General features: G+C 48.1%; 3 protein-coding genes across 3 annotated transcripts; all 3 read right to left on the bottom strand.

The window, feature by feature from the left end:
- Positions 1–723: 723 nt before the first annotated feature.
- Pdw03_4057 (Glycogenin) lies at positions 724–3065 on the bottom strand (the record flags this gene model as incomplete). The annotated part of the gene is made up of 7 exons (XM_066100653.1): positions 724–831; positions 899–1559; positions 1607–2112; positions 2160–2744; positions 2790–2896; positions 2945–2972; positions 3033–3065. The coding sequence occupies 7 exons, from the start codon at positions 3063–3065 to the stop codon at positions 724–726; spliced, it is 2028 nt and encodes a 675-aa protein (XP_065956053.1).
- A 625-nt stretch (positions 3066–3690) lies between these two features.
- On the bottom strand, positions 3691–5217 carry Pdw03_4056 (Alpha/beta hydrolase, putative; the record flags this gene model as incomplete). The annotated part of the gene is made up of 3 exons (XM_014676055.1): positions 3691–4494; positions 4541–5019; positions 5070–5217. 3 exons carry the CDS (start codon positions 5215–5217, stop codon positions 3691–3693), a joined length of 1431 nt encoding a protein of 476 aa, XP_014531541.1.
- A 392-nt stretch (positions 5218–5609) lies between these two features.
- Positions 5610–7438, bottom strand: Pdw03_4055 (Capsule-associated protein CAP1, putative; the record flags this gene model as incomplete). The annotated part of the gene is made up of 2 exons (XM_014676056.2): positions 5610–5661; positions 5715–7438. 2 exons carry the CDS (start codon positions 7436–7438, stop codon positions 5610–5612), a joined length of 1776 nt encoding a protein of 591 aa, XP_014531542.2.
- Between the last annotated feature and the right edge of the window lie 7015 nt (positions 7439–14453).

Below are 14453 nucleotides of genomic sequence, written 5' to 3'. Positions count from 1 at the left end.
TCCTAAAATTTGTATTGGCCATTACAGTGAAGGTCAGTTGGAAGATGTTCGATGCCTGGTTTATATTAGCCAAGAAGGCTTTTCGTGTCAGTGACCATCAGGCATCATAAGCTGGAATCAAAGCCTCGATATCTGTTTTCTGTCACCGCGCGCGCTCCTCGATTACCAGTGCCTACGCCCTACTTTGTGTAGCATGAGGATATGCATCAGTCCCATGTCCGCGTTCGGGTGACATTACTTTGGTTCAGATGTGACTGGAGAATTTTGAATTGGAGCGTATATATATAAAGCCATTGATAGGCTCTCTAGTAGAACCTATGAATTTTTAAATTAAGTGTTTGGACTTCCTTCATATCTTCTTAGTGATGGCAACTTGGTATATTCTGTTTCATCTGTTCTCAACATGCATGGCAGGAGCGCAAGGGAAAACGAGACGAAAACAGTTAGTCACCCTATGGATACCATTGTAGCCATCTCTAGTTACGAAAAAAACCTCGTGCCCCCATCCATCCATGGAAATGTCAGAGTAGGAAGAACGCGATGCTCTGTTCAGTGTCGCTATTATTGATTCCTAACAAAAAAGTCACCTAAGAAATCACATATGCATACGCAAAAACAATCAAGCACGATGGAGTACATGTCCTAACCATGTTAACCATGAAGCAAACAGAACCAGTTTACCCAAGATTCACCAAATAAAGGAAAGAGAGAGAAAGTGTACTGTTAACGCTCACAGTTTGAGGCAGCGGCAAGCCGATTAAACAGCAGCTCGGGATGTTCCAAGACCTCCGAGTGCCGACGATGCAGCTCCTCGAGCTGAGCTAGGGGATTCTGTAGACCGCCACAATAAGTATGTTGCGCCGAGGAGAGAAGAGAACACATCGGCCGTGATACCCACCCATTCCTCCTGGCTAGGCACACCCTCGGCAGCCGGGAGGGCGGCTGTACCGGAGGCCTCATCTCCGTAGCTGGTGCGGCGGATTGGGGCCGGCGTTACGGGCAGACTGGGGCGCTCAACTTCCGTCGGGAAGTCGGTGATCTTGGTGCTGGGGCGGAAGCCTGGGCTTGGGGGTGATCTCCCGGGGCTGTTGGAGTGGGCTCTCAGAAGGGTCACTTGTGATTTTGTGCGCCGTGCTTGGATCGTCTCAATGTAGCGCTGAATCTCTGGGTCCTCATCCCAGGCATTTGAGCGGGTGTATGTTTGCCATGATTCGGCACTGGGTTCGAACGGTATCCGAGTGTAGGAAGGGGAGGGTCCGGGAAGGGCTGGCTCGCTTGGAAGTGAACGGTGCTCTGGTTTTTCGGATATTACGGGAGGTTTCACAAATTTCCTTGGTGCCTCCTTGGCGAAGACACGGGTGGGTTTCGGAGCATGGCCCTCCCAGGGGAAGATCGTGGTAGGTTTGGGCTCCGGTTTGGCGGGAACCTCATACCACATGTTTTTCGGTGCCTCGGGGTAGGACGATGGGGGTTGGAAGAGATGCGTGTCTTCAGACATATTGTAGGTTTTCTGTTGTAAACTGATACCTTCCGGTTTCGTGTTGACAGGCGGTGGCTCACTACGGGATATTAATACTGTAGATGATACCGAGTGAAAAGCTCTCACCGTGAGGGATCCCATTCGGATCTTGGCGCCTCAAAGGTCGAAACCTCTTCGACCGGAGATGCGGGTGATTGATACTCTTTGAAAGGAGGAGGGATCGGCGCCAGCGGCTGGGGTTGGTGAATATGGCCGTCGGGGTAGTGTACTGGTGCCTGGGTCTGTGTCTCATATGTTTCATGGCTCAGTTGAGGCGCAAGAGTGATTGGCGCAGGAGGCAAAGTTGAGATTAAAGTTGAGATATGCTCCTCTCCACGAACATACTGCGGTACCATACTCAATACAGACACGGCAGCACGCTGTACATTAGAGGAAGCAGAGTGTTCATGGCGCGGTTCTAAATGGCCATGCTCGACTGGCGGTGCTTGGTGTGACTCCTCGTGGATGCTTATGGGGGTTTCAACATGGCCGGGCTGCCGTTCAGACGTTGGTTTTATTTCACAACGAGGGGCGTGGACTAGAAAATTTTGAGCCAACACCGTCTTTTCAATCCCAAATGGCGCGATCGGCACCTAGAAAGATTAGTCCACACGCCTTCATGATTTTGCACATCACTTACAAACGGCAGACGATAGTGTCTGTCATAGACAGCCCACCACCGGCCTAAGAGCTGATTGTACGGGGACTCCAGCGGGACAATCTGCCTCGGCATATTCCAAGGCTTCTGAGCACCGATGAAATGAATAAGACTGATGGTACTCTGAAAATGCTTGTACGCAGGAATGTACTGGTAATTGGCACTTGGTGTGCAATTATACGTGAAGCTTAGCCTATGCCAATTCCGGAAATGCATATTCAGCAGGCCCTGGTCGGCGCCATCAAAGCTGATACCACGTTGGGCGAGTGCTCTTAGCGCATAGTAGTCCTGTAGATTAGGTCGGAGAACCATCATTCCACTATTAAAGCAATCAGGCCAACCCACGTCGGGCGCGGCAGCAAAGTCTGCTTCCAGTGATAACAGCTCGTCGGGGGCTCGGAGAGCTACAACATCACAATCAATGTATACAACCCGCCGGTATTGCGTCAAGCGCCAGAGCTCGATCTTGGTGAATGTAGCAATCAGGTCTGGACGGTCCATGAGCCAGAGATTCGCAGGCGTGTCGTTTACCATTGAGCTCACTGGGATCAACTCGTTGTAGACGGTCTATTACGTAAGACAAATGTATAGTTTGGGGAACGATGTACGTACCCTGAGTTCGTCGATGGTGCTCGATTGTACTCTGTCCGGCGTAAAGAGCGCCACCAACTTTGCTTTTGTACCATTGTCACGTAGGGAATGGGCAAGGATCATAGCACCTATCAACATTTAGAATCATGTCACATTTCACTTGAACTAGAACCTACCGGGAAGATAACTGTCACTCAACAGAAGCTGTCTCATCATTAGTTTACCCCATCATCATAGAGAAGGGGAGAGTGGGGGTTAAAATACCGTGCAGTAGACTGCTCCTCCATTGGAATCCATTACGCCACAATTTCGACAGCAAAAGAATCATCAGATGCCCGATAAAGTCCGGAGCAGAGAAGAGAAACCCCCTAAAAGAAGAAGAGCTATCGGGCTATATTTAACCTGTCAATTGCCAATGACAGTTCAGACCGGTAGGAGCGCGATACACCGACTGTGGTACCAGGACCGGACGCAGATTCAAAGGGGGACGAAAACAGGAGAGCTTTTTTTTTTCACTGCATATTGTGTAAGGTTGAACTCTTGAGATCATGAGAGAGAGGTGGCGAGTAAGATACTTAAGCAAAGTGATCTGGAAAGTAACGATGTAAGGCAAGGTCAAAGCTCCTGAGGGGAAAGTGGAGTTGTTTCCCGCGTAAATCAGCGATAAGTGAATTCTCTACATTCTTCATTCTCTGTATTCTCTAAATTTTCTATTTCCTTCTCACTTGATGAGAATTTCATGTTCTAAACTCCATGTTCTCTATTCACTACTTCTATCTCTAAATAGACATGGGATCTTTCTTCTGGAGCTGGTCTAACATGGAAGTGAAACATCGTCTTCACTCTAACCGCTTTAGATCGTGTTGCCCCCCGCAATACGAAAACGCTGAATATCAAAGTTTGCCCAAACAATTGCCTTTGTTTATCGTGAAAAAGTGATATGGACACCAGGGTAGGATTCACCAATGGCTGTCACAATATCTCCCTCTTCGCCTTGAGCAGCCCATTCAATGGTCTTGATCAGAGCTGCGCCACTCTCACGTTCAACCGGAGTCCAATGTCCAGTACGGGGAAGTAGCACAACCTGGGACCCCTGCACCAGATAATCACCCATCCCGTCAAGGCAGATCCTCTGATCAAGAGCAATATCATCCTTGCCCCAGAAAATGGTCGTGCTAGCTTTGAGAGCGCCCGGGGGGCCTTCATCAAACAACCCAGCTCCGCTGCTCGCCATCCGCTTTTCGGATGCAATGCTGTGCAAGCTAGCAACCGTCTCAATGGACTTAACCCAATGTGCTACCGCAGCTCGATCACGGTAATAAGCCGCCATGTGTATGACATGTGCGAACGCGCGTTCACCGAGGCTGGCGGGGTAGGCATCACCGCTGGGAGTTTTGGTATCAAATTCTGCGGCGGATGGACCCATAGTGCTAGCCATGCTGTTTGCCACGTCGAGGGGGGTACATTCATCTTTGTTGTACGAGGCGAGGTGGCAACTTTTCAACAGTGACTGGTTGCCTCCGGACAGGAAGTAAGAGATAATTGGCGTAGGTAGCTGCATAGCAAAGATATAGCCGGATAGGAAAAGCTGGCGGGCGAGAGGGGTGAGGGTTCGGAGGGCCTGCATCAGCGGGACGCGGGCATGCAGTGGTGAACGCCAGGCGTTACCGAGCATCTTATTGGCTGAGAAGAGCAGACGGCGGATATTGGATTCAACCAATTTCATCTGAATCATTAGTCGAGGTACGATGTCCACCGGTGTTCTAACGTACTGATGGTCCGTTGGACAGGATGAACCGATGGGCCAGGGACGGAGCCTCGGCCGCGAGGCGTATGGACAAGACACAGCCCCAATCATGGGCAACGATTATGGTTCTCTTTTTGTTGCTTTCCTTATCCGAGTCCACACCATACTGGATCCGCAGGGTGACGATCAGCTCTGTCAATTTCTCCAAGACGTTTGTGGCAGTATATTTCTCCAGGCTCTCTGTTCCTCCATATCCGGGAAGGTCAATTGCAACGAGCGAAACGGCTTCTTGTAGAGCAGGGTTTCTGATTATGTGTCGCCAGATCGCCCAGCTATCGGGGAATCCATGAATGAAAATGACCAATGGTTTCTCAGAATTGATGGTTTCCGGTGTGTTCGGGAGATCGTTACTGACAAAGTGGAACTTGAATCCGCTCTGCAGAGTTAGAATGTGGTGAGAGAGACCTTCGAAGTCTTTAGATAAATTCCACAGACGATTGCGAGCTGGATAGTCAGCAAAAAGAGGCCTTCACATTGGTGCACACATAGCTCACCAAGCTGTAGGTCCCTTTTCTCGTCTTCAGTGGGGCAATTGAAGTATGTGCCTTTCGCCAAGGCAATGAGGCTGTAAAGAATTACTGTGAAGGAGCCGTAGGCAAAGATGACCGCGCTGATCAAGGCACGGGCTAGGGATTTACCCATATTGAAATCATGCGTTGAAGGTGTGAGATGGAGTCAGCTTGTTGTAAATCTAGTGCTGGGGCAAACGGAGCTCGGGCCGTCCGTTAGCGTCACGCCTGAGTCAGCGGGTTAAAACACCCGTGGACCCCGCAGGTACCTACAAATCTACTGTAGGTGTGGAATATCCGTGGACATCACATAAATTTGATAATTTAGATGATTGGTTTCAGGAATACAAATCATATTATGCTGTAAATTGCCTAAAATTTACAGCCTTTCTCACTCTATGCCATACCGAACGCCGCCTCCACATGCACAAATATTATTGGTAGGAAACAGGCCCAAGGGAAAGGGGGTATTAACAGGAGTCCAAAAACAAAAAGCCATCACCTCGTCGAAGGAATATATACAGATCAAAGAACGAATCCTAGTTGTTCGCGGTTGTCGTCTACCAAGCGACCATACCTGAAAAGTGAGCAAGTTAGCAGAATTTCCGTATCAAATGGAACGGTACTTACTCTAGTAGTAACCGGAAGAACCAAACCTCCAGATCTTCATTTCGTAGGGTCTTTTGTGCCCAGCGCTGGCCTTGGTTGGCAATTTGAAGAGCAGCCTTTTTGCCCTCGTCTTCTGAGGTAAAGTATCGCATGCTTTCAACGTACTCGTCGCCTTTCAAACTGAGAGGGACGTAGTGTACCCAGGGCTTCAGCCACTCATCATGCCATTCGCGGAAGATAGCGATCTTGTAGACAAAGCTCTTGCTATGCAAGAAAGCGTAGAATCGTCCGCTAAAAGCGTTGCCGTCGATGTCAACTAGGAACTTGTGCGCCCACGCATCTTGTTGCCCGGCCTGTTTGAACACCCCAAAGTATTCAGTCTGCGCATTGCAATCGTCCGGGTCGCACTGGCCAATAAGCGTGAATTTGACATCGAAGGAATCGCGATGAATGTTCCGGTTGGTGACTTGTGAAACCCAGCTGTCCCCCTGGCGAACGAGAACTTTGGTGGTGCCCAAGGCGTTGACGTTGTCGACAAATTGCTGTCGATGTTGTCGACGCCAGCCACCCGCGCGCGAAAACCCACCTGTTGTGGAGCCACGCCAGTACATTCGGTCGGACTTGGCCTCCCACGCATAGTCTTTTTCAGTGTCGTAAGGAACCTTGTCAGCCCAATACCAGGGACTCGGGTAAATGATGTCCTGGAAGCTGGAGATCTTGCTCTGCGAGAAGATGGGAAACAGATCGTGGACGACATCGAAGGCGTTGGGTCGGTCAAAGAATCCGTATGAATAGCGGAGAGAGGGGGTATTGCAGATATCAGAGGCCGCCGTCGTGTTGTAGATGAAGCCGAGTTCGCCATACGCATAAGGATCAACGTCGTCGGGAGGATTTTCATCAAGTGAGCGCGCTGGACTGTCAACCGGACAAGATATTCGGGAGTTTGTCCAGGTCGGTTGGTGCGCGAAACGGTTGAAACGAGTAGTGCGCACCTCGTCGATGCGGTCACCTTTGTTTAGGTCTGAAGCACGTGGGGACCACGCGTTAGTCGGGGTTTTCTGGAATGATGCTGGGATAGTGAAGTCCTTGGCCTTATGCACCAATCGCTGGAGGTCTTCATTAGGAAGGATCACGCGCGGTTCGTCGTGAGTGTTGAAGACCAGGTCCATGTCGGGCAGGTATTTTACAAAAGCATTCATCATACCGGCAGTGGCATCTCGCTGCCACTTGCGGTCATCACCCCCTCCATCTGTTAAAGACACCTTGCCGTTGCGAATCAGAATACCAAGTACCGCATTGTCAAATCCAAGTGTCTCGCGCGCCCGTTCGCGAATCGTCTTTGGTTTCACACCCCAGAAGGGGAGGAGGGTGTGGTATATGGAGTCGAAATCATCGATTAGCTGTACGTTTCTTGACTTGGCAAACTCGAACCACTTGTCGAAAAATGGCGGCGGGTGCATATTATAGCGGCGCTGGTATTCAATTACGGCCTCGGCCAAGGTTTTTGATTGCCGTGACTGCGCATGATTGAATTGCTGCTGGGCATTTCCGATCAGACGCGTGATCGGGTGTTCCTTCTCGGGGAGGTATGTTTTTTGCCCCGCATGAAGCTGAGGATGTTGAATCGGTTCGGGAGGAGGCAAAACTAAGGGCTGCTCTCGGGGAGGTGATGATCGTAATAGTAGGAGAGAAAGACAGACAAGAACACCGATCGTAAGTAATACAATCAACCGTTGGATGCGCATGCTGCCATTGGGGGGAGGCATAAAGAAGGAAACTGAGGCTAGGTCTTAAGGAGGGTTCTCCATCAGTCTAGAATTGACCTCGGGCTACTAGCCTTATCCGCCAAGCCTTTCTAACGTAATCGTCACAATCTATGTACTGTTCTATGTACTTCCTCTGCCACATCTTGGCATTCGCATTCCGTTTTAGCGCCCAGGCCTTGCCGCTTTTTGCTCACTGAGTAAATCTGATCATGCCCCTGAGCATTATATAATCATTGAAATCGTTGGCTAACGTAACTATTCGGTAATCGAGCTGGCCACCCCAGCCAACTTCTTAATTTAAAATGCATTTATCTCAACCAACACGCCATTAAATTAAATATGCTAAAATCATCTATCTAGCTAAGCATCTATTAATCTTATGTCTTATTTCTCCAAAACCACTACACTTTGGCGGGGCCCGCGTACGTGGTTGTAAAGCCGGCGAAGGGCTTCTTCGTGGAGGGGGAGGAGGTGCTTCAATTGATTCCACCGGCTCAGTAATCAATTGAGAAGCTTTTTGAACTGAGAGGCCTTCTTCAGTAGGTATCTGCCTCCGGGATCTAGTACGCTTTTGCTTCTGCTTCTCGTTGGCGGCGCGTAAATCCTTGTTTTCTTTGGCGAGTAAGATGGCACCTTGCAATGTAAGACGGAAGCCTTTTACAAGCTGGTTTAATGCACGATCTGACGGGCTAGGTGGGCTTCGAGATCTTGTACGAAGTTAAGCTTTGATTGATGAAGCTTGACGACGTAGTTCTTTCTCCGTAAAGGGGGTTTTTGGGGTAAAATTCCGGCTTGATTTACTCCCCCGGCTGGCTAGGGGGGTTAGGGTTCGAAGCCGAATATCAAGCTTTGAAATCACTCGGTTGGGTGCAAATAGTACTAAACTAGCTGCTCCGAAGCGCCAATCCTCTAGGAGGCTGTTAAACTATGAATTAAAAAAGGCTTTGCCTTTTAAAATTATACACGGAGAAAGCACCTACCCAGAAGCATTCGTACATTCAACCACCGTCACCCATTCACGATTTCTAGGTTATAAAACCGGCCTCCGACCGTAGTATTCACTCCTCGTAATAACCTTCGCAGTTATAGTCAATCCCATTGCAAAACCAGTCTCATCAAAGTTATAGATATCATTAGGATCGATTCCAAATTGAAGGATTGTCTTTTGAACCAAATCAAACCACTCCCCAATGATTTTAGGATCTTCGAATTTCGCACGCTCGTAGTTGTATCGTTTCGAGAATCGGGAGGATGGGAGAGGATGCCGTTTCACGAAGTTATATACCTATTTCTCGCCGACCGAAAGAACTGGGGTAGTTCCACGCTTTTGAAGAAGAAGATCTGCCATTTCTTGTACCATAGGGGGCCGGGGGGGCTGATCCACGAGAATCCATAGAGAGTATCCATTTCTGAAGAGATTCCTCTTCAGCATCGGTCAATTTATGAGAGTTAGCGCGAGAAATCGCGCGGTGTTGTATACCATTCAGGCGGGTAACTAAGATCTAATTCATGGACGCGTTTTGGTTGGGGTGGCCAGCTCGCTTACCGAATGCGTCATCATCACCTAATCATTATATAAGCTAACTGACTGGCCGTCACCTGAGCAACCCAATTCCACTCATGGAGCTCCCTAAGTATGACCTAAGCAATGCGGCTGAGTCAGCATTTCACCTTCAACCACATGCATTACGCTAGCGCCATCTAAGATTGCAAAGGATAAGTGTCCTTAAAACCCAAGCCACCCCCCTCCTAAATCGCTTCCCCTTGTTAAGATTTAGTCTTTATACATGGAACATGACACACATCTCCCACTCCGTCATCGTTCCACTCGCCTAACCAACAGTAGCTAGCGCAATACTTCTAGTTTAGAGAGCTCCTTCCTTTCTTTCTTTTCTTTTCCTCCGAGTCAATTAGTCTAGAAAGCACACTGCATTACATCGGTATCTCTATAGCTTCCTCTCCAAGGAGACTAGGGTCGTGATGTAATATTTTGGAAATGAGCCAAGACAACTGATTGCCAACATTGTTTTGAATGAGGCGTAGTTTCTCTCGTTTTACCTGCCATGATCTCACCAGCTGATTCATTAGAATGATTACAATTCAGAGATATAACTGCGATCTTATCCTATCCATCAAGCAAACTCGTATCAAAATTATCATAGTCAGGCAACACCTTTTGACCGGGTTCCCCGTTCCTCGATTGCGAATCGCAAACCATGCTTGAATTTCCTTAAACTGGTTTCCGGTCTTTCACTGGAACTTATTACCTGAAAGCCTGTGTGCCTGCGCTACGAAATAGGCTGCGAAAAGGAGGGATCAACAAGGCCATTCAAGCTCTTTTCTGCATACCTGGAATCTCCGAGATTTGCGTGGACTAATTGGGCAGAGACGATAATGAATCTATCAATCTGTTATAGATGCTAGCTCATGGGCTGGCTGAACCAGAGGCAACCAAATCCCCAAAACTGAACCATGAGCACTGTTGGTGGAATGTATGTCATTTGTCGTTTCAAGAAATTTAGTAGGGAGAGATGCGCTTGCTGACGTCCCATTTAAAGTCTTCCCCGGATAACCAGGAGCAAGGTACTGTTTATGGTTGCAGTTTAATACTCTCTCGAGTCACTGGGTATAAGTTCGATACAGATTCCTCGCATGCTCCAGATCCCCCACTTTCCCGAGTGGAGTCACTTAGTCTAGTTAGAAAGCTTAAAGGCAGCATGGACCACACAATGATCCACATAGCCCTACTTGTCGGGATTTGTTCTCGTCAAACCAGTGACTATTGTGATCAACCGGTGAGACCTTCAAGGTACGAGCGCAGAAACATGAATTCCGTCCATTTCAACTTGGCTCGATCTAAGAGAGACGACGCGCTGTTCACTTGCGTGTCAATGTTAAATTGTAGGGATGACTCTTACCAGATTGTTCAGCATTGCAGTCAATTTCAAGTACACGTCCAATCATCCGAGCGGCAATGGACACAAAACTGCCATTCTTTAGCCAAACCGACAGCGAAAGGCTCATTTCGGGCAAATTGACTGTTCCCGGGGCTATGAGGATCAAGACATACACTGCGATGCGTGCGTTACTTGATATTCTCCACGCAGTCGAGATCACGGTAGGTCCTGAGCGGCTCTGTATCGCAAGGAGAGGCAAGAATCTTCAAGCATCTGTTGACATAGAAGAAACTATGACGCCCAACACTGGATTTCTGGTAAATGCAATTCAGGTCGAGCTTGACCGTGAAGTTATTAAGGAAGTTCAATCATCAAAGCATATTTTACGGGGATAAGATAGCTTTGTAAGGCACATGGGGGGTTGAGGAGGACATTTCATGAAACAACTGTCACATCCATAACGCCTTGTCGAGTGACTTGTCCCAATAAAAGAAGGATGGGTTCATCAACCTCCGCCGCTGTTAATCTATGCCTAGAAAGGAGACATCTTTCACACCAGTATTCCGCAATCAACAGTCATCTACAACTCCTTCACTCGATGAGCATTCAAGCCAAGTTACCAAGCCAAATGAACTAAGCCGAGGGTGAATCCAATGAGCCCGACCGTCCGAATCTCCAAAGTACGGAGCATGCTCTACTTGATCCCCCCGTGGCTACTGTCTTTGCAGTAGCGGTTATGGGCCTCTTGTCACAAAAATTGATCAAATTCTAAGCACTCATTGCTCGGATTGTCCACTTAGATTTTTCAGATATAAAAATAAGCGAGAGTTGTCTTCACCTGGAAGATGCTAGATTTTGATATTCTCACCCATTGAACTGTTGATCTCTCTTTATAGCGGCACACTGTTCGGTGTGATTTTCCTTCTTTTCACCACCCTCCTGACCCTCTTCGCGTCAAAGTACCACTTCAATATCGGAGATACCGGGCTAGCCTATCTAGATCTCGAACTAGGAATGATCTTCGGTCTAATACTGTTTGCCATTCTCAGTGATGAACTTCTCGACCAGAAGCGAGGGGGCACAGTTAACAGACCTGAAGAGCGATTGATTCTCATGAGATGGTTTGCACCGATCACTCCCGCAGGATGATTTATCTACGGATGGAGCGCATACTATCATGCCCACTGGATGGCTCCTGTCGTGGGTACTTTTGTGATCGGAATTGGAGCTTTGTTCATTGTCAAGCCAGCCTAAGTCTACGCCTTTGGGGCTGAAGCAGCGGCGTCGGCCTTGGCCGCGAATCTCGTTGTCCGAAGCCCCTTTGGAGCTTTTCTTGCACTCGCTGCCACGCCTTTGTATGAAAAAATAGGCCTCGGGTGGAGAAATAGCATTTTTAGCATTATTTTTCTTGCGTTCACACCGGTACTATGGCTGTTTTACCGCTACGGTGAATCTTTACGCACCCACTTCACCACTACCCTTTGACGTGGTCGATTGACTCTTCAACCGCTTCAGAAAAGAGGAAAGTTGCTAGTCGCCTTTGAATTGGGGCTGCCCATGCATGGCCCTATGCTATTTAAGGCTCGGTAACTATAGAACAAGGTTGCAGAATGTCTGCGCAAGTCACGACTAAAATTCCAAGGAAAAGCGCTGTTAAATGTCAATACTCGAGATAAATGGACACTCAAAAGGCCTTAGCGAATACCACATTTTTTAAAAAGAAAGCGGTTCAGATTCCGAAAGAGAGAATAGCACCCCTCGCCTGCAGACCGATTGGACAGAGAGCCCGGTGCTACATTTTTCGAAGTCGTCAAGACCCTACAAGACCACTCTCCATGCTATCGTTGTCTAAAAGGGTGAATAGGCAGTAGCGCGAAAAAAAAACCGCCGAACTCTGCTCCCAGTCATCAGCGCTCCTAGATGTTGTTTCTTGCGAGGAAGAGCGCTAGTGTTCCGTGGAAGAATTGCCGGCGACAAGCAGATCAAACCTAAAGGGATTCGAATAGATTTCGGAGAGGCTAGCCAAGCCTTAGACAGTTCCTCAAGAGCATATTCTGGGTAAGGCACCGTCGATATCGCCGTTGTGGCGAGACCGATTGATGCGGAAGATGTAAGAGGCTATGCAAGCTTGGTTGACAAACGTCAGCTTATCCCTTTCATTTTTCCTAAGATGATTCCACGAACAGATATCAGACAGAGTAAATATCTTTCATATCTTCAAATAACTATCAGGCCAATCCTCAACCATCATATGCTGCCTAGCGGGTGTCAGCTCTTGAGTGAGATGCCCACCACTGTTAGGGATAAAGCAGATCGGCAGCTTCTTTTATATGGGGAACTCTCACTGTTTCAGTACTCTGCTACATCCAATCCTCATGAGATCTCCGATATTCCGGCCACACAACAGAATATTTTGATGGAAATGATTGAGCTCATACCTGTTGACGTGCTGACTGATGCAGTTTTCAGCCATTCCGTCGCGGAGACTACTCCATGCCAGTCACCCGCATCTATCATCCAGGAAGCTCTCAACCCCCACGCTTAATGGGTTGCCGTCAATACTCAAGGAAATGAACCGTGATCTGGGACCACCGGCCCGGATTGTGGGGCTCGGAACATGACTTGAAGTTGTGAGGAAGAATGCAAGCGATCAAGAGCAGCTTTATTGGACAATAATTGAGCAGTACTTGCAATATGGGCACATCATGTTTGCATTAGACTTCACCCAAACTATCCTTCCCTTACTAACAGTTGGTTGGTCAGGAGAAAGCCCTCGAATTGACGTTGCATATCTTCTGCGCTTGTCGACTCAAGCGACGGAGGATGACAGCTGATTAAAGAGTATTTGATTGTGTTATCTTCCTGTTAGATCTTCTTGTTGGTGTTGATGGCAGTTTTGAATAAGGCCATTTCCCTACAATGTGTTCAATTTGGCAGGCCCAGGGCCTAGTACGCACCTGCGAGTAGCCGTCCCGCTAGGGAAGCTGTCACTGTCGACGTGACCAATTCTCCTGTGGCAAGAAAGGCTGACCTAGAGAAAGCGCTGCCAGTCTATCCACAGATAAGCGGGACCGGGAAACTCACTATTTGTTGCAGATGTGTCCACACATGGCAAACTGATCCGGAGGAAAGAAGATAGGCAAATACTCCGTTGACCTTAGAATAGGCTCTGGGCATGGGTTCCTCATCTGGAAAGAAAGGGAAGATGGAATTGAGACCAGCGTTATGGTCTCAACAGCTTGTCAGTACAAGGGCGATCTCAGTAATTTTCGCCTGAAGAGACAGCGGAAGTTTAAAAAGAAAAAAGACGCGAAACGAGTGACAAGAACCTACCGCTTTGGTAGTCAAGTGGGTCAGCAGGTGTCATATAGAATTGTGAATCATCCGACATGGCTTCGCAACTATTCGAAGAAGGAAAAAAACCCTTCCTACTCCGAAACACAACCTCTAAAACGTGTGCCGCTTTTTGAGCCTCTACAGACGAGCTCGAGTAAGCCCAAATATCGTGCGATCGTATTAACGCAGCATGAATTCTTTCTGAATTCTCGGCTAGACCATCGGGATTCAATTTCCTTTCCTGCTCCAAGTAGGAACACAGAACACTGGCCGCTAGCAGAAAATCGTAGTTCACAAGTGACGAGACACGCCATCTCTCATGATACAGCTGACAGAAAGGCTACGTCTCCTCGTCCAGAATGCGTTGATATTCCAGTATATTCAACGCCGCATGTATACATGCCCTGTGTGAATCACTATATTGATCTCCTCGTTGCGCAAGAAATTTTCGATGTGGAAGGATTTTGCCTTTTTGAAACGTTAGCTCCAGGAAAAGTTTCTGCAAGATGACTTGTGGTGAGTCCGTGATACAATGGGCTATTGAAGTCCATTCAAGACAAGTTGTCATGGCGTTATGAATCTCGTGTAGCCTAGTGTCGATCTTCAAAATTTGGAAGTAAGTATATGTGCATTCTCGAACGTCGGAGATACCGTCCAGAATAAGGCCAAGGGGAGACATCATGCGTGCTTTTGAGAGTCGATAAAGCATTAGTATATTCTCTGTATCTGGCCGTGGGGGTGGAAGATCTTTAGTTCGCTAA

The sequence above is a fragment of the Penicillium digitatum genome, chromosome 1, assembly GCF_016767815.1.
Source record: "Penicillium digitatum chromosome 1, complete sequence".
NCBI lineage: Eukaryota > Fungi > Ascomycota > Eurotiomycetes > Eurotiales > Aspergillaceae > Penicillium > Penicillium digitatum.
Note: the sequence above shows the minus strand (reverse complement) of the source record. Positions and strands in the feature narration are given on the sequence as shown.